This window comes from Haliotis rufescens, unplaced genomic scaffold (genome assembly GCF_023055435.1).
Source record: "Haliotis rufescens isolate VD_foot unplaced genomic scaffold, xgHalRufe1.0.p SCAF_1, whole genome shotgun sequence".
In the NCBI taxonomy this organism is placed as follows: domain Eukaryota; kingdom Metazoa; phylum Mollusca; class Gastropoda; order Lepetellida; family Haliotidae; genus Haliotis; species Haliotis rufescens.
Window position 1 is genome coordinate 18,881,383 of NW_025963779.1, and position 24,892 is coordinate 18,906,274.

Genomic DNA, 24,892 nt, shown 5'->3' on the forward strand with positions numbered 1-24,892 from the left:
CAGCAAACATTACTATAACGCGTGCACCGACCGAGTATTTCATATCTAGCATGCCGTTATTGTTTATAGGGAGTATACCGGGTCACCGCTCTTGTTCGATCACTATATTTAACTATATCAAACTTAGTCGCAATCGATCAAACCAATAAATTGTTTTAATATTGATCTAAACAAAACAGTTCCGTCGTGGTGTTGTTTGGGCTTTCAATAAAGCTTTCTTTGAAGCAATAATGTAACAAACAGCAGCAAGGGTAGGAGACAGATATTGTTTCGCTGACAGGCAAAGTGAATGGGAAAATGGCAATCAATAACACGATTGCTATCGAGACACTTTCAGGGAATAAAGTGATTACGTTGAGTGACTTTGAAAGCTATATAATCACGTCGAGAGAGGTTGTCAAATATCATGATGATATAAAACAGTGTCAATACTGAGTGATAAATATAAAGATATATTGTCAAATACTGATTTCAAAGTCCCAATGGTTCAACAGGCATTTGCGTCATCTGTACTTTGTGGTATACGGTGTTCTTTGATCTTTTTAACTGTTCTTGAAATCAATAAAAGAAATAAACAAAAGATAAAATAAATTCAGGATACCTTTTTGCAATTTATTTAAGTCCACAATACCCACAGAAATAACAAATGAAATAAACAAGAAGAAAATCAACATCTTCCCGAGGCAAGAGCGTTATCTGACTATTAAAGTCCAGTTTCCACCCTTGCTGGACTCCTGGAGTTACATTTTGGCTGGACTAACGAGTCTATGCATAGTCCAATGGGCGGATACACGGGGGGTGGGGGTGGGGTGGAGGGGTGGGGGGATCACTCCCCACCCCCACACTTTTATTTCGAAAAAAATCTTTATTTCTGTATAAATTACCACCAAAGTCAATAAATAGATCTTAATTGTGCAACCCCCCTTTTCAAAAAAGCTGTATCCGCCCATGAGTTCAATCAAAGTCCAATCCAATCAAAACGAACTAGACATCCGGTTCGTAAACATATACCAAATTTCAAAGCTATCAAACGACAATATAATATGATGGTGGCAACAATTTGATTTTCATTGGCAACAGGTCAGAATCTCTTGCACAGGTTACGGTTACATCACCGCCAAACATGCCAAGTCCCAGCAAGATGGGTCTGGTGGTTTCAGAGGGGAGGGTTTACACTCAACCACGACATGCTGACTTGACAGAAACTTAATATATCCGTAATAATTGGCTTTGGTGCATCGGGAAGTAATAGCCAACGTCATTTTGTCACCTTTTATTCAGATCCTCATAGTTATTCCATCAAAAATAAACCCGCGAAGATCCGGGTCAGAATAGGTCTTCAGCAACCCATGCTTGCCGTAAAAGACGACTAACGGGATAGGGTGGTCAGGCTCGTTGACTTGGTTGATGCATGTCATCGTATCCCAATTGCGTGGATCGATACTCATGATGTCAATCACTGGATTGTCTGGTCCAGACTCGATTATTTACAGACCGCCGTCATGTAGTTGAAATATTGCTGAGTGCGGCGTTAAACAACAACCAAACCAAACCTAAACATTTCACTCTAATCGTGGTACTTTGTAGTCAAGCAAAGACTACATATGCAAGTCATATCTGCAAGAATACAAATGTTAGTGATGAAGAGTGTTTAGAGTGCGGCGTTAAACAACAACCAAACCAAACCTAAACATTTCACTCTAATCGTGGTACTTTGTAGTCAAGCAAAGATTACATATGCAAGACATATCTGCAAGAATACAAATGTTAGTGATGAAGAGTGTTTAGAGTGCGGCGTTAAACAACAAACAAACCAACCATCAATAATATGCCAAAATAAAAATCTAACTTTCAATATCATAATGAACAGTACTGTCCTGACCAATGGATCAAACCTCGCACAAAATTACAGCTACAAGATATATGGTCGCACCCAGTGTCGGTATACTATATATAGTTGACTGACACAGGGTGTGACCATATATCTTGTAACTGCTATTTTGGCGTTGCAAGCCCCTGTGTGTGTATATGGGTATACATTATGTATGTATGAATTCCTCAAAGACACTTCCATCAGCTTTCCATCATAGTTTAGTTCCTACACAGTAGAAGTCTTCATACATGAAGTAATACGCACGTCTGTCCTTATTACCTAGCAAAGAAGCATATAAAAACGCTATTCCAATTAAAAAATCTAGTTTGACAGTTGGTGTTTTTATTCTGGGGACCATGACGACTTAACATTCAAGTGGGTAGCGTGATGAAGTTGTTGGATATTCGGTGTTCGAGTTTAAACAAATAGACGATTGACGTTTATTACAACACTATTGTGGTTATGTCAGTCTTCAGTGGTTAAGTCGTTTTTTCGACCTTTCAAACGTGTTATGGGCACAATACGTGAGTTTTATTTCTTTTGCGCCTGGGCATTGGTGAATTTTACGTACGCTTCTAATAATAGGACAGGTGCGACGGACATATGCGCATTATTTCTGCGCATTTACCATAGCAACGTCAGCCATACTGCTTCCGTGTAAACAATCCTAAATGCTTGCTGTATCGCCTCCACTTTTTTAGAGAGAGCGTGAATTTAACATACCTTTTCAATCATCGCACTGCTTTTAATATGAGTTTACTTAATCAAGGTCGGAATGAGATAAGGTTCAACAACTCTGGAGGAAAATGTTTGCTAGAGAACTGGGTCGAAGAGGTAAGAAGGCGACTTGATCTTTCGGCGAGTGTCACACCCAATATTCACACAATGCATGTATCCTCGTCTGATATTTGGCTAATTTCGGGTGATAACACGTATGATTATTTCAAAAAATTACTCTAATATGTATTTAACATTTTGTATTTTCTGGCGTTTAATCAAATATATGTTAAAGTTTAATTAGACTAATATATTATTGATGTTAGAAAATACCAAAACGTTACGATGTCTCTACTTACAAGACAATTTACAAAGCGATATTGCCCACTGCAAGATATGTATTTTGTGTAACATTTATAGTCGTCAATTGAAGTTATCAAAGGATGTTGGTGTTTATAATGATGTCCTTTGATCACTTTGGACCTAATGCCTGGTCATTCTGATCCGTTTCATTTGAATATTCCTCATAAAGGTATCCACAAAACCATTGTTTCACGGATGATTCATCTCGGGACATCATTTTGTAAAAAGTGAGCAATACACTACACTAATGATTGAAATGGATAATACTGACTCGCTTAGTGACAAAGTGAACAATACCAATCACATCACTGTACCTGCTGCAAGCTAAAGCTGCGATTCATTGTTCTTTTGCTGAATCATTTCAGTAAAGTAATGTGAAGGAATGATGACAGTGTAGATAAAAGTGTATGCCTTGAAGTATCCCTCATATGACTCAAAGATGTAATTCACAGTTAGGGATGCCCATGTTAAGACAACTCGCTTTTGTCAGCACTAAGCATAGTTCATAATAGTTAAAATGCCAGTAGGAAGTAATGTTTAAAAGATTTTTCGACATACATCACTACAAGCTCTAGTTACTAAATGATTTAGTTTCTAATGCTATCTATAGGCAGATAATAATAAATATGAAACCTGCTACTTTTAACACTGGATAGATTGCTATATTAAGCAAGCACCTTCTATTATAACTGAATATTTCTTTAACAATGGCATCAATTCGGACATCTTTTGCATTTCAGAGAGCTGTGAAGGAGATAGAACCTGCCAATGATAGCAACAATGTTGCCAGTGCTCAGATGTTTAAAGATGGACATCAAGGAATTTTATCAACAGCTTTCAACGCTAAACCTGAGAAACTGACAACATTTACAGATGCATATAGGGAACCTGTTAGGCCTGATGTCAGACAGATAGGTAATGAAACGTCTATCATTCTGTAACTTCATGTGTGTGGAAGATATATTCCCTGTCTCAGTCAGTGTACATTACTGTGTACAATGGAATGAGGAAAAAGCTAAACACTGTAACACCTAACCTGTGTATAAAATATGAAGATATTAATAATGAAGAAATGTGTTATCCTTTCAGGAAGAAAAGCTGAATTAATGCAGCAGATGTTGTTTGAGAAAGTCAGGTAAGCTCACAATCAGTTGGATCTTGGATTGGTATAATGATGTACATGTATTACATAAATTGGTAATAACAAGAAAATGTATGTCCAAAGATTTGATAATCTGAAAAAGTCAACAATAAGCGCAAGCAGCTAATCTTTATGTTGAATGTGTTTGACAGTCAAGAAGTACACGATGAGTTCAACGAACCACCCCCTGAGGCTGACTTCAGATCTGTCACAATGGCTGACTTCAACAAGCCTGATTTTGTGTCCATTAAACCCAAACCGTCAGCTGTAAGTAATCAAAGATAAATCTGGTTATCTCTTATGTCAAATTCCCACCAACTTTCAAATTAGAAAGTCTTCTAATGCATATAGAAATTTAATGACAAGCATGAGTGATATTGTTCATAAACAGGAGGCTAATGACTTGAATGACTTTTGAAATATTTCACTTACAATCTAAACTTTGGCAATTCAATTCTTCCATTTCTAAACTGTCCAGTTCACAGCCAACTAACATAAACATGTAGAGTTCTAAATCAGAACAATAAAAGTAGAAGAATATTCATTTGTAGATCTAAATGCACATCTAACATATTTAAGTGAACACAGTGTTTCAATATTATGGTCTTTATCTGTTTTCAGAATCATGATTACCGGACAGATCAGCCAGTCAGCTTCTGGTCTGAACACAGAGATAGAGCAACAGTGAGTTATCTGCCCTTTATTTTATTAGACACATTAAGAAGTTGTCAAAATGAACACAAGTAAACTTATTATACAACCTCATCAATGTCCAATAACATATCTGCTATCCTTTTTGTTAAATATAATTGATGTAACATGATGGTTAAACAAAGGCTTTCTCCTCCATGTTCTTTGGGCATTGTCCATGGTTGGTTAAAACATCTTGTCAAATGGAGCTGTTGATGCTGACTGTTATTTCTTCCATCATCAGGGTGTGACACAGAAGAAGACTAGGGACACAGTGTTTCGCAAGAATGATGGCTTCAGTAAACCAATCAGTGAATACTGGGATGAGCCGCAGCCATATGAGCTGGAAAACTATCCCAAAATGTGAACATTTTAACTTTGTGATATTCTTCAGTCATTGGGTAAACACAGATTGTAAAATTTCGTAAAATCCACTTCACAGCAGGAATGTGGAGGGGTACTTGAACTTCTCATTTGTTGTAAGATTTACTGTAATAATAATATCTAGAGAATAGGAAACTTATCTACATCTGTCATGTTTCATATTTTATTGTTTGAAATCTGAATATATTTAGATCAAAACTCCTGTCTTAAATTGGTATCAGTGGATCTATTTTAACTTTATCCATTTTGTGAAGATGTGGTGTGCATGTCTGTCACTGGACTGATCTTGTCCATACTTTGTACATTGTCATTTACTAATAAATGTTCTTGTAAATACAGAAAATTGATGTTTATACATAATGGTGTAAGAGTATACATACAGAAGATACTTGTAGCACTACCAACCTCTACATCTCCAGGGCGAGCATTTTGGTAAATCTACACGAACCCCTAGATCCATTTTTGTGGTGGTTGCGATTGCATATTACGCACCCTTGATTTGCATTAATACTTTACCGACCAATGAAACATAATGGAAAGGGTAAGAGAGGTAAACATGCATTACCTAGAAACCAAAGTCACCGCCAGTTTTAATGGACCTCCTTTCCATCAAAAGATTATTGGGGTCTTTCTTTTGCTGGTCAGTTTCTCAATGTTGAATTTCTTGCAATCTTGATCATAATAAATGGGACTGGCAAAGCCAATATTGAGGCTTGCTTGTAACTCTCAATTCTGATTGGTATGTTAGACCTAGTACAGTAGCCAATCGAATTGTCAACTGGAAATCAAGGGCGGGCAATTTGAGATTGTGAGAACCATGGGAATGGATCCATGGGTTAGTGTCAGTTTACTGAAATGCCAGCCCTGATGTAGAGGATGTAGCACTACGAGTAAAGTTGCTTTGTACATTAAGGTCTTCTACAAAAACAGTGGGCAGTCAGGCTAGATGATTTGGTTGATTTGCATGTCTTCAAACCCAGATAGTCTCTCATAATTTACTATTCGCTGTCACACAATCTTTCGAGTGCAGAACGTTACCATAGCAATATATGTCCTGACATGTCTTACACAGTCTATGTGAAGCAAGAACAAGTGGAAATCTATATAGATATCCCCACTTTAACCCTAAAAGAAAACTGATTTGAAATAGTCATCACAAAGACCGCTTTGAGGATCTTTGCACAGAAATATTAAAGCAAAAGAGTATATCTTAGCCATCCATTGACAGTATCACATAGACCTGACATAAATCATTTTTACTTGTTGACGAGAAAAAGTGGAAAGTTTCTGAAATTTGCATCTGGAGTGCAGCAACATTGCCAAACAGCATAAATGATCTCACCATTTCCTGATATGAGGTAAGGAGGATGTTTTTTACACAACTTCAAAAAGTTTACGCGTCCTTATCACAGTGGACACCGGATAAGGCCCTCATGCATTGTACCCATGTGGGGAAATCAAACAAATGCTACGTGTCGACACAAAACTACAACGCTGCACCTTTTGGTGCAGAATGGCATGGTAAACAAAGGATTTCCCCATATCTGTTCCAGCACCGACATCATACGATAGCGGATTGTACATGTCTGTCAGGGAAACGACCTGAAGACCACCATGGAACATGATCATATGGAGTCCCACATAAACACTTGCACAAACTTGTGTAAAAGGCTTCTCATTAATTTTACAAAAACTACATGTATTTGTGATAAAATGTTCTTGTTGACATTTTCATAAAGGAATCAGAGTAAGCATGCTTTCTTCACATTGAATTCATACAACACAGACAGACAGATCCATGTTTATCACTATTTATTATAATGGTAAAATGAACATAAAACCATGGCAGTACTACACATAAAGTACATGAAATGATGACATACAATGAGTAAAGCATCAGCAGCCCATCCTACTGAATGTATGTGTACGAGACAGACTTACAACAATATCTTACACTCTACAGCCTACTGATGCAGCATCTGTGTGATACATCTGTGACTTAAGCCAGAAGAGAGAAATAATAATGAAAATGATGGGATCTCATAAACGAGTAAATAAATCTGGCTAGTAGGCAAGAGGTTTTGTAGGATTCTACACTATCATTCACAATAACTGTTTCTGCAATTAACTTTTCCATCTTGAGTCCAAATACAGTCATGCCTCGTAATGCTGATATTCAAAGACATACTAAATGTTTGTTGCAAGTTCATTTGACTTTCAGCCATGAGATGGGTTTTACAAACAATATACACAGCTTTCTGTACAAGGTACGGCAATAATGATAATTATGATGAATGCAGGACATGTCAGCGTCGTCTCCGGTCATCTTTTCTGCCTCTGCAAAGAACAAACATGACTTCCATTAGAAACAAGACAAAAATTAGCAGGATTCACTAATGGCCCCAACTTTGATATGAAAGAACAATATTTTCTCAGAAAATCCACTTATTGAAATCAAACATTTCACTGCACCATTCAAGTTGGAAAATAATCTATGAAGTAGTTTTTAAGTTATGTGTCTCACAAATGTTGAAGTATAAAATTCTAAGTAAAAAATAAAAAAATAGCTGTATTTTTTCAGAAAATTCAAATATTGAAAAACAAACTTCACACTGCAATTCTCCTATTGGAATAGAAACTGTACCCCTTATTGGAAAAGAGTCTTAGGAAGCATTAGCATTAATGCTTCTTTTCAGAAAATACACAAATGCAAATCAAACTTTGCACAACTTCAACAGAATATGGAAACTGTTCTCTAAATTTGAAAAAATCCATGAAGTAGCTTTCAAGTGATAGGTCGCACAAATACTGAAGTAAATTTTTTAAAGTAAAACAATGGCTGTATTTCTTCAGAAAATCCAAATATTGAAATCAAACTTCGCACTGCACCTCTCCTATTGGTAGAAAAGGTGTTCACCATGTTAGAAAACTATCTATGTAGTAGTTTTCAAGTTATAGATTGCACTACAAAATGTCTTCGGAAAGACAGACAGACAGACAGACAGAATTCCTTGGTGTAACTAAATACGCTCGTCCTTTAAGGTATGGACAGACAGAGTTTTTAGTGCATGTATAACTATAAACCCCCGGTTGGGGACATTATAAAATATACCAAGAATGATACAGAGTTATCTCCCTGCAATTAACTTGGTCAAAACAGTCAGTGTCTTACAATATTTATGAACTGAAACCCTTTCAATTATAATATACAGTAAATTATGGTTATGACAAACTCATAAGAGACTTATAATTTTAGTGCATTATAAGCATTTCGACTTTCAGACATTTTGGATCAAGTCATGTCATCGCGACAGAAAATATCAACTTTAAAGGCTATCCTAATCAACGTTTTACTATTGTTAATTGAGGGTGTAACCTGACTACAGGTTGGGATTACTTAATCCAGTTAATCACTTCCCTACAATTGTTTATTGCCACTTTGAACAGCTGAGCGAGGCCATGGACATTTTAATAGGTTGATTGTTGATTAAAATACTAGAATACTGTATTTGACTACTGTTGGACTTGGAATATTTAAGGAATGGAAATAAAAACGAAACATGCGGCACACTTTATGATGTGCCTGAGAACCCAGACTATTATTCTTTTTAGCCTTATATCCGTGAGTTCGTTATAAGCCTGTTTGTTATAAACGTAGTTTACTGTATGCAACGTCCATCAGAGGCAACAGAATAACGACTGTGTCCATTCAGGGTTTTTTGAGACAAATAGCATTTGGCTGTCAAACAGCAAAAAAACCTGAACCAGGCCACATGACACTGACAGATGACATATGCTGAAGACATAATACCTGAGAGCATGTTGAAATTAACTACTGAAATAAACACGTCTCATAATTAATTTTAATTAAAACAACTAATCATCACAAAAGTGGCTGAGACTTTGAATTGTGGGCCTGGAATGCCTTATTCTCATTTGGATAACCCACTCAACAATGAAAGTATTTCTGTCTTCTCTTGAGAGATGACATTGAAGGAAAATAATAATTATCAGGAATCAACATAATGTCATTCGTAGCACCATACCCCTTCTGTATCAATGTGACAGGGACACACATGGCCTTGAAACTGAGGTCAAAGTCACCATTGTATACAATGCATACAGTCCTAAGACACTCTGACCTCAATACTGTTACAAATAGAAAAAGAGGTTAAGGAGATATCTCGTTAACAGCTATGGAACTGCACAGATGGATGGATGCATGGAGCCTGCTTCTTGCAAACGTGGTGGGAGGGGGGGGGGCGCGCAATGAGAAAAACGACCCTTTGGGGACCGCTACCATGACTACAACAACATAAATATCCCAGAAAGGTGAGTTTTTCAAACACTTCAGAAAAGTAGGACATCACCCATATACACACAACATTTCTAATACAGAAATATGTACAGTCTGCATTGAGGCAAAACTGCTTTAAACTGCTACGCTGTTGCTAAAAGTCTTGTCTCCAACCACCAGAGTTCTCTGAGACAAGAACTGACTGGCAACTGCCTGTGTCAATATTACTCACTTGTTCTTTCTTGGGCCCCTGACGAAACACCAGTCAACGCTGATAGACTGCCCCAGGATCTCGGTACCATTCAGTGCTTCCATTGCTTTCTCTGCCTCCTTAAATGTCTCGTACTCCACCAGCGCATAGCCCTGGTAAACACATTAGAACAGCCAGCCTCTGTACATAGTCATGAACTTTCGGATGCACTTTGACATGTAATACTCATAAAAATAGATCTATTATTAACATGTCACCAACCTACCAAGTTTACATGGAATCTCATACATGTATAACCTGCTAGCCCATATTCCAAGCCTAAGTGTACCAACATGGTTGTTTGTTTGTGGCTGAACACTGCACTCAGCAATGTTCAAGATGTATGACGATGGTCTGTTAATAATTCAGTGATCATTGTACACAATGACATGCATCAACCAATTTGTGAGCTTAAAAGTGTCAATCGTCTCCTCCAATTGCATGTCAAGGTGAAGAAACATATGTTGTAGTTATCATTGTTTATGATCCATATTCATATCTAAACCTACTTTAAGAAATCCTGTTCTTCGATCTAAGTTGAGGTGAAGATTCTTGATTTCTCCATATTCAGCGAACTTGTCATAGATGTCATCCTCCTGGGCCTCTTCATGCACCCCCGTCACAAACAGAATCCAGCCCTCCACCGCTGTCACCAGAAATGTCATTACACTCAAACCAATGCACAGTTATTATGATATCAGTTTACATATCAGTTTCACAGGTTTTCAAGTGAGAACCTACTGACTTTATTTTCAGTCTTACAGTTAGCGTAGTTAGGCAATGGAAAAAGAACAAGAGTTTGCCACTAACGTGGCTATATCCCCCGCCCCTGTTGCAGAATTTATGACATAATTAAATCTAAACAAACCCTAACCTTTTTTAACCGAGGTGGAACTTGTCATGGAAATTGTAAAAAAAAGATGAGTTTGGAACCTAAGTCCATCTTGTTGCCATGGAAACGTAAATAATAAAAATTTCAAAGATGTCTGAGTTATGCTCCGGAAACGAAACGTGACATACATACATACGTAAGGACGGACAGAGCCCGTTTCTATATCCCCCGCCAACTTCGTTGGGCGGGGGATAATAATCTACCATAGCATGATACCCAGGTTTCATGAGTCTAGATACTTATCCAGATCATGATGTTCATAACTGAAAGTTGGACATGAACAAAGTTTCACATGTACAATGACACTTTGTTCTTACTGTAGTAAGTGAGTGAGTGAGTTGGGTTTAACACCGCTTTTAACAATATTCCAGTTATATCACAGCATGTCAGATTAATGTGGGAGGAAAGCCTGAAGTGATGCAGGCCTCAGGCGTTTCCCACTTCGGTGAAACCCACGAGCACGGGTATGGTGCTGACAAACCTAGAAACATAATCGGGGCGAACCAGGATTCGAACCCACAATCATAGGTTTCTGGCGTGCCCACTGCAGTAAGTGAGTGAAGGTTTTATGCATCCTCAAATTATCCAATGTAATATATCCACTTCCCATGATGATCAGTAGTCTGGACCCATTCGCCACCACAGCTCCGTTTGGGAAGTGAAGTCACCAGCTCTTTCCTTCTTATCACTAACTTAGCACAGAACTGATCTCACCCATGACCATTGAAATCAACATCCAATCTCAAAAAGCTTCTTCTCAATGCGAGTTCAACATAGGTCTACATTCAAAAGTGAGCCCTTATCAAAGCAATTGAAATGAAAGACAAGAATATTAATAGTATTATGAATGATTTTTTAGCTGGATAAGATGTTTTTCTGAGTAAAAAGATGGGGGAAGAAAGTCCTTTCACTAAAAGAAGTTCAGGTTGTATCTGATACGGCATGCGAAAGTCAAGATGAGCACTGGTGATATTGCTTGTTTTAAAGCATCAGGACAGTGTAATTTGATTGGACATCTATTTTTAGCATCATGTCATTCAAACCTTCCACAGAACGAAACAAAGGTGGCGTATGGGTCCACATATACACTGGATAATCGAGGATGGTTTTACACCGCTTTTATCATTGTTTCAGCCATATCACAGAAGCAGCATAAGAAATAGGCCTACATCGTACCTTAGCAGAGAATCAAACAAACATTATGAGCCAACAATTTAAACAAACAACTACCACACTTCCCCTTCAGGACAGGATTTCCTGACAAAGGATTTCCTGACAAAGGATTTCCCTCATATCCTTTCCTGTAATTTATAGCTTACCAGCACTGACATCATATCACAATGGATCGTAAATGTCAGTCAGGGGTGTTTGGAATGTTAAACCAACGTTTTTACCATTAGGTAACCCCACCACCTGCTCTTGCAGTAAAAGCTACAAACCTCAAATACAGTGAAAACCATTTTGAGCACTGAGACCATGGAGACAAGACCAATAATTTAGCCCTATATGTACTTTTTAATTACGTTCTTGAAGTAGTTTTTTTTACAGTAAAACAACACACACAAAAGATTCTGGGTTGTTTCAAATTACTTAGCATACTTTTTTCGAAACCTATTTGTTACATGTTTTGCAGTTGCTCTTTACCTTAAACATGTGTAAATAGGAACCTTATTTTGTGATAAACAATGAGCCCTGTTTATTCACAAGGTCAGCTCCAACCATAACTCCTTTTGGCAGAAATACTGGTCTAAAGCCACTCTCAAAATTGAATCATTTACTGTCTGTCTCATAATCCCCCCAAGTACTCGTATAAAGTTCTGCTACAATGAGATTATTATATTCCAATGTATTATGTACCAATTATTAATATTTATACACTGAAACATGTCTTATACAGTGATCCTCGCTACAACGCTACCTTTGGGGTCCAAATAATTAATGAACGTTATAGACAATCAGCGGTTCAACCGAGGTTGAGTCGTAGGGGGGCAGATGACCAACAAACCAGTATACATGCTCTGCCTACCTAACACGATCTCTGTTGCATGTTTCAGAGTTTAAAAAAGGATTAGAATAGAAGTTGTTTATCATGATTCAGTGTAAAAAAAGATTTATTGAGTGCTATCCGCTTAAAAAACAACAGACATTGTATACCTTCAGTGACACAATGAACACTTTTCATTTATGCACTTTACTGCATTTAACACCATTTTGCCGCCATTTTGAAAAGACAACATGGATTACCCCCCTTGTCTTGTGATTTGAGTGTGAAAATAACATACCCCTCCTACCCGGTACTTTTTCTTTTGAAGCATCATTAATATCTCAAGGCAAAGGTGCATTTTAAGGGGTTTCCTTTCTATTCATGCATGTCAAATAAACCTCTAAACACCCAATAATCAGAGTGTAGCATTGAAATTTGTGTACACCTTGAAATCTGGTGTTGTGTCCAGACCTGGTAACCTGATAACATGTCACTATATGGCCTCAGTATCTATAACTGGCCTAGATAATCAATTAAACAAGAAGCAAAATCAATCTGCATTCCCCATCTGTACCAAGTTGACAAGCAACACAAGCTACCGTATTTTCTTGAGTATAGTGCGTACCCATGTATAATGTGCACCCTGCTCTTGCGGATTCAATATTTTAGAGAAGAAAAAAAAATTTGAATACCAAGCGCAGAAAAAGAATTACACCGTACACCTTTAGCGAAGTCCGGCAAACAAACGGGTGATGAGAAACTTGGTCAGTACAAATTCAAAATTTGAGATAAAAAATCAGCGGACATTTTGATTTACCGTTTAAATTGTATTTTTGTTCTGCTAGGCATTGTTTTATATCCAGGGATTAAGATTACCTTGTGCATTTTCTCGTAAACTAAGCCGTACACAGCAATCAGCTGTACACACGTTTTCTTGGAATCTACCTCTGATTCGGTCAAGACACACCCAATGATATAACTTTACAGGATTTTAATGCAAGGATAGGCAAAAATTGTATCTGAAACTATTTTTTTATCAGGAATAATATATTCCAATATCTTCTTGATTTAGATGCAGCTTTTACTAAACATATTTAAAATAATAATAACCCTAAGCGAAGCAGCTGATCGCTATTGTCGGGTATTATTTTTTACATGGAACCAGTCTGACCAGTCACCGTCAAGGCTCCTGTGCACGTGATCACATGATCGCGAGAATTACGTGTTGACATAGAATTGTCCAACAAAAACAAATATGACTTTTAACGAGTCACAGTATGGTATTTATGATATATGTATCCATTCTCTGTCAACTAAAGTTCGTTTCAAGGCATCAATAGCGGTAATCTGACCGTGGTTGCTGTTAATAACGGTGATTTCGTCGAAATTAATTAAAACAATATTAAAAGGAATTTTGAATAAAATTAATAAAATAAGTTACAAACATAAGTACAGATTTACAAAGAACACTTTTTATAGCCAGACAGTGTAATTACATGACTAATTTGCGTACTTCAGTATTGATTCGTTGACATGGTATTTCCTGTGTTACGTGCTCATGGTAATGTCTTTCCATGGGGGAAAAAACATCAAAACTCATTAATTCGTGTATAATGCGCAACCCCTTCTACACAGCTGTTTTTTTAGGAAAAAAAGTGTGCACTATACTCAAGAAAATATGGTACATAAAAGCAAATTCCTGGTTCATGATCATGACATTATAACTACTGATAATGATATTTGTCTCTTACATCTCTGAGGTCCTGGTCCATCAGTCTCATCCACTTCCATCGCCTCAAACGACTCGACGCCACTCCGTGTTGGGCCATCTGCATGATGAGCAATACTTGTTAACTTCTCTGTTATATATATGCATTAAATCATTGTGAACTGACACAAAATTCCTTCAAAACAATTAAACAGAGGCCAAATTCCCATGATTTATTATTTGTAAATCTGCTCAACAACTGCCATTCAAGGAAAAGTAAACACGGCAAAGACATTATATTTATCTGAAGAAACGTATGGTGACACAAATCATGCAAATGACAATGCTGACTATTCACAAGTAACACAATATAGTCTGATAGTACACAAGATGCTTTAACCAACATGTGACTGATGACTTATCAACATGACCAATAACAGGGCTTTTATCCCCACAATAAATCATGATAATTGAGAGGCCAATTTGTTGAACTGACCTGAACCGAATCCTCGTCCTTTTCTCTTCTTTGCCTTTTCTTTCAGCTTCAGCAAACCCTCTGTAGTGCAAAATAATATTTTTGAAAACAAACTTATTATAAGTGCCATGAACATTGAAACATCATCAACATGTCCAACAAATCTGCTGCAACTTAAAGTCGATACTCTATTTTACAAGAACTTGCGAGGCAAGAGCATGCTTATATTTCATGTAATGATCATGTGCATACCGCCAGATCAGAGATATCAAGGTGAGTAAGGAGCATTAGCCATTTGAAACTCACATAATCTCGAAAAGGTAAGCATGTGCTCACTGATTATCTTGCATCGTTACAAAGAAAGGAACCAAAACACCTCCGACTTTTTGAGTTCACCATGATGATCCTGCCCATAACATTGCAACTATTTACAGCCCATGTCATGTTTTATGGCTGTAATCACGGGGTAAGACTTCCGCCCGTAACCACCCACCCCCTCGAAAATATATATACCTAAAATGATTGAGAGGCAATACATACATATACATATTTTGGAGTGGAAGTCTTTCCAACCACGGTTCTTAAAGTTCCGTTTCGAAGACCTCCGCCAAAATGTTGGGTATCACGCATAAATCAGTTGTCCTGCCTTAAAACATACCCATGTAAACTAACTAAGCTAAACCATATTTACACGATTTACTAAATTCGTTCGTCGGCTGTTTTCACTTACGATCTCCCTCCTCGTCGACCTCGAATTCATCACCATCTTCCTTTACAAGCAAAACGTCCGCCATCTTTACATGTGTTTGAATCAGTAGGCAAATGTCGGGTTATTCCGTAAGGCCTTGGTTCGTCGTATGAACAAATGTGCTTGCAAGAAGGGTTCCGATTGCTATCGACGGTGGCGCTACGTTCCATGGGGAGGTAAATGCATCCTGGGGGTTGCATACCACAATTAATTAGTGTTCAATGTGAACTCCACACAGCGATAAATGGCTTGATCCTGCAATTTGTCATTTGCCTAGTTTGTTTCTTTCTTTGTTGGTTGTTATTCGAAACTGTTCCAATTATACGACAGTGTTTTATAAACAATCGAGTCATCGGGACAATCGGGACAGGCAATCAAGTGATTGATAGTGCGAACAACGATTACCATGCCACATAATGAACCAAGCCAAGAAATGTGTTTGACCCCTGGCCTGGAGTAATAATACCGTATTCAACATAATAAGCGCCCAGGGCGCTCTCAAAATTAGAAATAGGGGGCCCTTATTAGAATATTATTTTGGTGAAAAACAACAGGGTTAAAAGATCGTAAATTCCGTGGTTTATGCTGACAGCCTGAAATGTTTATATACGACAGATATATTTTTTCCAGAATCTAATTTCCCACAATTAAGGATGCATATAACACCCGTATTATACACGAATAAATAAGTCTTGTGTACATTGATCAATCGGAAGGGGTGCTAATTGGGATTGTTCACTAGTCAATATATTAGCAAATATCTCCGGGGGCGCTTATTAGAGCGGGGCGCTTATTACGTCGAATACGGTACGTGTTATTATACATACCCTTGCTTTACTACCCATTACTGGTATTGGGTATCAAGTCAGGGAATTTATGTAATTGCAGAATGTTATACAGGATCCGTAATTAAGTTAAAGCGGCACAAGATGTTGGCAAAAAGTTAAAGAGAAAACACTTTTAACTTTTACATTTACTCTTTTCTTTCCCTACTCACCAAACGTTTCCGCACGGCATTGTATCTTTGATTTCATTCACACATTTAACTTCAAATGCACGTTGCCCACTCATCCTATTCATTTTAAGACTTGTCACCCTGTCGATTAATAATTTACCAGCACTCACAATCAACATCGGTATTCGTCCAGGAATCGACAAAAAAAACAACAACAAAAATGAATAAATCACCTAGTTACAAGGTTATGGCTAAAACGGCACCTCCGTAGAAAAACGTCACCGAGTGGAACGACACCGATTGGGGTAAACGGAACTTCAGTCAAAGCGAAAACGATTACTATGACTCAATTTAACACAATGTCAAGCTGAAATTGCAATTGAATTGCATGGCAGGGTGCTGTCAGATCACAATTCCTCACAATGTATCGATGAGTTGCATGCTCACACAGTGCTCTGGTTATCCATGGTCATGTGGTGTAAAGAATATGTTACAAGGTGACAATGATCATTGTGAATAGAGACACGTGGTGACAATGGCGGTGATAAACAAACGAGGGAGACTATGTATATACTCCCTGAATAAACCAAGCAATATAAATAGAACATACTGGTGCCGTTTTCACTCGACAAGCAGTAGCCGGTCTATTGGTATAGAGAATCGGAATTTCAAGGAGACACACATCTATTGTAAATGCAGATTGACATATATTGGTTTCTAAATGTAGCTCTTAATCTTGATTTTTCATAATCGTATCTGCATGGGTGCGTAACACGAATGTGATATTTATGAAATATATTTGAACTGATAGTTCAGTGAAACATTGTTTATCAATTGCCATTTTAATTGCATGTCGTAGCCAGTTTATCATAGTATATAGAAGCATAAATAACACTCTGTTATTTCATATATATTTCAATAAACAAATATGATGATACTTCTTCTCCTGTCTCCAAAAGCAATACCTAAATAAATTACACGTAGAGATTGCGAAAACTTTGCTGTAATAGTTTGTTAAATATATTTATGTATACGTGTACTGCAGTATACAATACGCTGTAAGGAGCTTAAGAAGCTCCCACACTTAAATTATCTCCCATGGGGATATTCAGATGCAAGCTCCTCGCAACGATAGCCCGTTCGCGGAGCTCTCTATACAAGAATGTAAACGAAGGTGTCATGCGCTGGGAAGGAGCTTGATTCAGATGGCGCAAAATTCAATATGTCTGCCCCCATCGTATTTCTGTGTAAAAAAGAACACTACACCAAAGATTATTGCACAACATGAATTATGGCTTGCGAGTAATGACATACTCATGTATATTGTTTCATATCATCAGTGCAGATAGTCATCATGACGATTCATTGTGAGGTAAGGCACAAGTCCGAGTAGGAAGGGTTTGCTTGACACTGACAGTCCGTATTTTCTTACTTCATACATTTTCGCGGAAAACACAACTTGTGTGCTTACTATGCAGTTAGACATTGAGTTTTGACTTCTTTCCTCCAAAGCTAACGTATTGCCGCTGGCATGTGTTCAACAATCACTCCGCGAAAGCGTGCAGCCAAGGTATATCTCAAGGTAAATTAGGTACCGGTATATATTTACGATCTTTGGGAGTAGTGCTCTTTACCGGGCGCACTTTTTCAGATCCAATTAGCGCTGTGACGGCTCGAGCAGGCTTCGTTGGCTCACCGGCTCTGCTAAATAATGTGTTAATTAGCCGACGCTCTACCACTGGACCACGGAGGCTATCACATGTGATCAGTGCTCGTTTAACGGGTCATTGGAGTTCCCATCAACATACGTGCGTAATTCAGTAAACAATTAATTGTGCATGGATGTGACGTCAAGGTCCGCTCTCCCATTCATCTTTTCTTGAAACCACACCTGCCATTGTTTATGTCAACATGACCGACCAATGGGATTAACCGGATTAACGCTGAAAAAGGTAAGAATTTATAGCTAGCCCTTGCCCAAAGCAAGCTAACCCTAAGGACCGAAAAGGGGTGTTGGTCCGTAAAGAGGTGTAAGTTTCCCTAAGACCGAAAACGGGTGTTGAATCGTAAAGACGTGTAAGTTTCCCTAAGACCGAGAAGGAGTGTTGGATCGTAAAGATGTGTAAGTTTCCCTAAGACCGAAAACGGGCGTTGGATCGTGAAGCGAGAGTCACCAGAACGTGAGGCACGGTAACGGTATAACGAGACAGCTGTGGCACTATAGCGCGGTAACTGAGCGGATGGTAGAGCTAGGCTGCGCCCGGTAAACTGCATTGTTGCCCGATCTTTAGCCCCGGATAGTTGTATCCTCTCGTATTATGCGTTTTCAAGCCTCTAACTCTACAATTTCAGTCTATGGCCTATCAGCATGATCACAATTGAACATCACACTGTAAAAAAATCTAGTCGCCATGGTTGCCACATTTCAATTTTTTTGTGTGATTTCCGTTTCTTAAAAAAAATAGTTTGGACGTATTTCTCATAATATGTTTAATAACAATCCCAATACACTAAAGTTACGTCTTACCTTTGAGAACATATATTTCTGTCAAGACTTGGATCGTCAACTGACCATATCTTAATTATATTAGGATTAGGCCTATCTGACTGAGCAACATCTTGTTACTGTCACATGATTTCAAACTGCTCCATTACAGACAAAAATAGATTTCACAACATGATCAGTCACATGGCATTACAGGCAGGATGTTTACAAAAATCAGCCGATACATTTAGGTGCATACAACTGCATAAGTTTCAGCAAAGCGTGTGGTGACGGATGGTTTAGAGGCCCGAAAAAAGGGGAGGCTCGAAAATGTGTCATGTAGGTTTATTAGGGTAGGTTATCCCCAACTCTATCCTTAGCCCTGGGATTCTTAAATGAAAAAAGTGTCAGCCACATTCTATAGCATCCTCAAGAGTTTGTATCCCCATGTCACACATTTTTGAGCCCCTTAACAATATGTGACCGTGGTCTTAATAACATAATCAAGGTAGACACTTCAAAGCCCACTGAAGACATCAAAGTGTTTGCCACTTGCTGCTGAAGTTATGTTGAAGGAAAGGTCTTTAAGTATTGAAAACATACCTGAAATTAGTGAAAAGTTACTTTTTTACTAGTGCACATTTTAATCAAACTTGATCTGATGATAATTTTGCATCAGAACAATAATATGCAGCGATTATGTATCGGCTTATTGTTAACTTCCTGTCTGTAATATCATGTGACGGGTCAAGTTGTGCATCTATTATTAACTTGACTGTAATGGAGCGGCTTAAAATCATGTGACAGTAACAAGATGGTGCTTGTTGACTCGTCTCGCTCAGTGAGGCCTTATCACAATAACATTAACAAGACCATTTGACCAATCAAGTGTTATTAGAAATATATGTTCTCCAAAATAAAACTTAATTTTAGTGTATTGGGCATATGTTGGGATTGTTATTAGACACGTAATGAGAAATACTTCTTCTCAATAACCCATAACACAAGGATCTTTCTTCAGTTATACAAAGGGTTATCGTTCACTGTCTTAAATGTGCCGCCTATAAGCAATTGTCAGCTGATTATCGACTCCCGCTTGGCTGCTGTAATTGCCGATCAGTCACAAGATAAAGTCTTCACAGAGGAAGCCAACAGGAAGAAAAAACCCAACAAGTTCTTTTGTTGAGTTTAAAGTTTAGTATGTTTGCTAATAATTGGATGAGCACCTACTTTGAGTCTAATACCTTATCTGATTTCAAGATTTGCTACAAAACTTTGACCTTCTAAACATGGAGATAGGTAGTTCCAAATCCAAGAGTATTCCAAAACCCCAGAAATCTTTCCAACATCTCCATTTTGATTCTACCTGCATTAAGGTGACACATCACGGTGACCGGACACTTTTCTTTACAGATTATGTCTTGTGTGTAAACAAGCTTTAGAACATCTGGATCATCACAGCAGAAATCCTGGACACAGAAAGAGCTGCAACACAAGCTTGAGACTTGCCAATGGAAAGTGATGTCCAGAAAAGGGATGGTATTTTGCTGTAAGCTTTAAAACATAGAATTTGGAACTGTGCAGAATGGTTTTGTTGTCCAGTTCAACTGTACGCACAGAGCGTCAACTTCGAGTGAAGAGTCGTCAAGGAGGACGTATCCGTGTTGTAAGAGAGTTGTATTTACGTGAAGATATCCCTTGTCAAAGTTCTCTGTGCGTTGCTGGTTGTCTTAACAGTGCTGGTAAGTTGGCGTTTTAATCGCAATGGACTGGTTGGCTGTCTGCAAAACTTATACATGTTGAACTATTGAATATGGAATCTTTAAAAAAACATATCTTATTTTTGAATAAATGTTGACTTGAAAGACCTTAAGGTTTTTATAATTAAGATTTAAAAATCTTTGAATTTTCCAATAATGCTTTATAAACATTTCTAAAATGCTATGTAAATATTTAGCAAGCCTTTTGTTTTCGCGTATGCTACATTTTAAGTATCAAATGACTGGAGTATGAATATCTTCAAGAATGAATGTTTCAACTTGTCAGGCTTGAAATATTAGCTTAGTGGCCAGTATTCACCATGGATTATGACACGGTATTCACCATGGTGTGTTGTACAGAAAGTCTGTCCCTCCTCCCAAGTGATGTGACCCACTACGTATTCCCCGACTGCCAGGTGGCACGAGATTACTTGGAGATCTTGGAGGCACCGGAGATAAGAGGCATCGTCTTCACTCAAACTGTAGCTAACAGTGTAAGTGGTTGCTGGAAGTATTTCACAATATTAGTAATTACCGTGGAAAAAATATTAATTTTCTGATACTTGCACACGTAAATGAAGCCTCTCAAAGCTGTCTGACCCAACTGAAGCCCCCAAATCAGCACTCTGTTGTTTGTTGCTTGCAAGAGGTGATTGGATGGTCAGACTCAGGGACTTGTTGCTTGCAAGAGGTGATTGGGTGGTCAATCTCAGGGACAGTTGAAGTAATATGTTGTCGTCATGCTTTATTGTTGAGAACAATACAATGATGCCATTGTGTGGAGGAATAAAACATAATATGATTTTGTTTGACAGTATGAATATGACTTTAATGTTGAAGATATAACATACATGTACACTTTAATACTGAAAGGAAGATTGGTGCAGCAACTTTCATCCCATTCTACATCCCGTTGTAACAAGCTGCTTTGAATGTCCTGACGTAATGCAGAGATCTCAATAACCATGGTGATAAGTAAGGATAAGATTTATGGATGAACAACGTCTTTATTACAATTAAGAGCGATGTTTCGGTGTAGGTCCTAACACGAAACGTCGCTCTGAATTGTAATAAAGAAGTTTTTCATCCACAAATCTTATCCTTACTTAGTACTCGAAACTTCTAAATGCCTATCAAAGAAGTAACCATGGTGATAATGCATGTTCATTCCATTAGGTTCAGCATGACGGTAGTAAGCGACTCTACAGCCGACTGAGGAATATTGTCAAGGATCCAAGGCGTGGGTCAATCACTTTCCACAATGAGTTCCAGAAATATGCCTATTGTGAGAGACAAGCTCGGGAGCCCCTGAATGACTGGCACATCAGGTGGGGAAACTACCTCAGATCATCTCATATCTAACACTGCCATTATCACCTTGCATCCCTTAGTTGTGCCAGGATCCGCTAATCGTGGGTTATGATCCTAGATTTGTCCTGATTATGATCCTTGATCAGTTAGCACCTTTCCAATCTCATGGGACCATGTCTGTGGTCTAGTGGTAGAGTGTCTGCCCGGAGAGGGGAAATTCGGGGTTCAATCCCTGGCCGCATCATACCAAAAGACGTTGAAATATGTGACTTGTTGTTACCCTACCTATTAAGGGGATAAAACAAGAACTGGTTGGCTCGGAGTCAGTGTACTGTGTCTGAGTGGGGTATTCATGTTAAACTGTGGCATGGTATATCTTTTTGGCTGGCACTATCAAATCGGCATGAGTCTGGACTAGTACAAGCAGCCACACACACATGCACGCATACACATCACTAGATAATTGCAATATTCTTGGACATGATGTTAAACCCTATTTCACCTCACTTCCCATCTCATGAATGTCGCCAGTGGTACATCTTCACATGACAAGCAATATTGTGACCAAAACAAACCTAACTCCCAACACCGTCATATCATTATGTGTGTAAATGACCTTTCACAAACTTCATTTTGTTCATGTATCGTATGTTCTGAATGTAATATGGCGGACGTTGTTTTCTGCTGCTCCTCCAGAAGTACCTACCAGGCAGCGGAGTGGTTCTACAACCACCTTGCAGGACAAATGCCGGTTGTCATGGTTACACAGAACCAGGAGGTAAGGAATGGTGGTTTTGTCAGTAGTGTTGTTTTTATTGGCATATTATCTATATGTGTAATCTGTCTCTTGTGATGGTTCTACCGAGCCTGGATGTTGGTGTAGTTACGGTGATGCTGTTGTCTTGGTTACTGAATAAGGAAGGAAGAGATTTTTTTTTTTCTGATAAACATTCCTACACTTGCATATTATACCTATGGTCCAGCTGCGAATTTATGAATTGCTCAATTAAAATTCATGCCATGCAGACCAAACACTTTATTTTGTTTAGACTGTATTTCTTTAGGCTTTTTGGTACAAAGATTGACTATTTCTGCAGGCTATTTGGTACAAGGATCGACTATTTCTGCAGGCTATTTGATACAAGGATCGACTATTTCTGCAGGCTATTTGATACAAGGATTGACTATTTCTGCAGGCTATTTCGTACAAGGATTGTCTATTTCTGCAGGCTGTTTGATACAAGGATTGACTATTTCTGCAGGCTATTTCGTACAAGGATTGTCTATTTCTGCAGGCTATTTGGTACAAGGATTCACTATTTCTGCAGGCTATTTGGTACAAGGAATGACTATATCTGCAGGCTTTTTGGTACAAGGATTGACTATTTCTGCAGGCTATTTAATACAAGGATTGACTATTTCTGCAGGCTATTTGGTACAAGGATTGACTATTTCTGCAGGCTATTTGGTACAAGGATTGATTATTTCTGCTGACTATTTGGTACAAGGATTGACTATACCTGCAGGCTGTTTGTTATGATTGACTATTTCTGCAGGCTATTTGGTACAAGGATTGACTTTTTCTGCAGGCTATTGGTCATGATGACTACATCTGCAGGATATTATTGGCTACGTTGATTGACTTTTTCTGCAGGCTTTGATCATGATGATTGACTTTTTCTGTAGGCTGTTGCCAAGTACAGCAACAGGACTCTCAATGTGTTTGTGATGTGCCTGAAGGACTACCTTGTGGGGTTCCTCTCGTCACTCACAGGCGCCATGGATCTCTACGAGTCTCTCACTGCTGCCCTGGAATCCAAGACTACAAAAGGTGAATATGAGAACCAGAGCTGCTGTACATGAATGAACACATCTGAACTGTTGAAAAATGAATGAGGTCCTGAAGTTGGCATGGATCTCAGTGGTATGGATGTAAAGGGCTGACTGTCTTCTAGTTGGATAGGGTCAGGGATTATTGTTCCGGAACAGAGTGGCCATGACAGAAATCTAACAGGATCTTTTAAACTGTTGGTCCTTTGGACTACTATCTCCCTGAGGCAAGGGAGTTAACTGACTATAAAAGTCCAGTTTCCCACCCTTGCCGAACTAGGCTTTAATTACGGAGTTATATTTTGGCTGGACTAACAAGTCATACAAAGTCCAATCAAAATCATGTAATGAAATCGACATCCAGTTTGTCAACTGACGTGCAGATTTCGTTTGATTGCAGGATTTGTAAAGCGTGTGTACCACCAAATCAGCATCAACAGATATTTTCCAAATCTTTTCATGTTTTTAATCAAGTTGCGCACATGATTTCATGCACTTTACAAAGTAAGACCCATTTTATTACAATATAGATCTTGACTATCATCTTGAATTGGCACCACCATTTTGTATGAAGCAAATGCAAGTGATATGAGAAGTGGAATCTGATTGGAGGGATATAGCCACTGGGTGTGCTTCGATCGAACCCAAAAATTCCAGCCTAGTTCGGCAAGGGTGGAAAATGGACTTTTACAGTCAGTTAACTCCCTTGCCTGGGGAAGATTTTGGACTACTGACAAGTTATGGTTTGTTTCCAATACTGAGTTCTATTGTTTGCTTCTCGTCAGATCGTGACTACTTGGGTTATCTCCCCTCCGATGTGTTGGAAGCAGGTATCAAGTCAGGCCGCTACATCTCTGGCTGCATCCATGTCAACAAACACAACGCCATGACAGAGGCCTTCGTCAAGAGGACAGGGTAATAACACTTTTTCCATGAATTTCTATTTCTAATGAATAATTTATCATCATGATAATTGAATCCGATGCATTATAAACAAGGATGGAACAGTCTAATCAGGATCATGAATTT

General features: G+C 38.3%; 3 protein-coding genes across 5 annotated transcripts in view; 2 read left to right on the plus strand and 1 right to left on the minus strand.

Moving 5' to 3' along the window:
* Positions 1–2,501: 2,501 nt before the first annotated feature.
* Positions 2,502–5,511, plus strand: LOC124113367 (sperm-associated antigen 8-like). The gene is made up of 6 exons (XM_046473668.2): positions 2,502–2,707; positions 3,694–3,868; positions 4,043–4,088; positions 4,247–4,361; positions 4,716–4,778; positions 5,029–5,511. Exons 1-6 carry the CDS (start codon positions 2,624–2,626, stop codon positions 5,149–5,151), a joined length of 606 nt encoding a protein of 201 aa, XP_046329624.2. The 5' UTR covers positions 2,502–2,623; the 3' UTR covers positions 5,152–5,511.
* A 1,454-nt stretch (positions 5,512–6,965) lies between these two features.
* Positions 6,966–15,662, minus strand: LOC124113369 (RNA-binding protein 8A-like). The gene is made up of 6 exons (XM_046473669.2): positions 15,505–15,662; positions 14,796–14,855; positions 14,343–14,420; positions 10,225–10,361; positions 9,698–9,828; positions 6,966–7,505 (listed from the first exon to the last, which is right to left on the minus strand). Exons 1-6 carry the CDS (start codon positions 15,566–15,568, stop codon positions 7,475–7,477), a joined length of 501 nt encoding a protein of 166 aa, XP_046329625.1. The 5' UTR covers positions 15,569–15,662; the 3' UTR covers positions 6,966–7,474.
* A 1,958-nt stretch (positions 15,663–17,620) lies between these two features.
* Positions 17,621–24,892, plus strand: part of LOC124113370 (DIS3-like exonuclease 1) — a 38,370-nt gene continuing 31,098 nt past the window's right edge. The window contains exons 1-8 of one of the 3 annotated variants that reach the window (XM_046473671.2): positions 17,621–17,849; positions 17,990–18,059; positions 20,376–20,704; positions 21,083–21,216; positions 21,899–22,050; positions 22,730–22,811; positions 23,720–23,864; positions 24,649–24,778. In XM_046473671.2, coding sequence (XP_046329627.2) covers positions 20,548–20,704; positions 21,083–21,216; positions 21,899–22,050; positions 22,730–22,811; positions 23,720–23,864; positions 24,649–24,778 — 800 coding nt within the window. In that variant the 5' untranslated portion in view covers positions 17,621–17,849; positions 17,990–18,059; positions 20,376–20,547. Of the gene's footprint in view, positions 17,850–17,989; positions 18,060–18,136; positions 18,430–20,375; positions 20,705–21,082; positions 21,217–21,898; positions 22,051–22,729; positions 22,812–23,719; positions 23,865–24,648; positions 24,779–24,892 lie in introns of those variants that run through there. The other 2 variants (XM_046473670.2, XM_048392479.1) reach the window with 2 other exon arrangements.

What these genes read in the sequence shown, in the direction of transcription:
- LOC124113367 (XM_046473668.2), top strand. Translation starts at nt 2,624, where the DNA reads ATGAGTTTACTTAATCAAGGTCGGAATGAGATAAGGTTCAACAACTCT. An exon ending in TAGAGAACTGGGTCGAAGAG is followed by an intron (nt 2,708 to 3,693) that starts GTAAGAAGGCGA and finishes TTTGCATTTCAG; the next exon opens with AGAGCTGTGAAGGAGATAGA. An exon ending in ATGTTGTTTGAGAAAGTCAG is followed by an intron (nt 4,089 to 4,246) that starts GTAAGCTCACAA and finishes TGTGTTTGACAG; the next exon opens with TCAAGAAGTACACGATGAGT.
- LOC124113369 (XM_046473669.2), bottom strand. Translation starts at nt 15,568, where the DNA reads ATGGCGGACGTTTTGCTTGTAAAGGAAGATGGTGATGAATTCGAGGTC. An exon ending in AGGACGAGGATTCGGTTCAG is followed by an intron (nt 14,421 to 14,795) that starts GTCAGTTCAACA and finishes CTCATCATGCAG; the next exon opens with ATGGCCCAACACGGAGTGGC. An exon ending in AGGGGCCCAAGAAAGAACAA is followed by an intron (nt 7,506 to 9,697) that starts GTGAGTAATATT and finishes TGTTCTTTGCAG; the next exon opens with AGGCAGAAAAGATGACCGGA.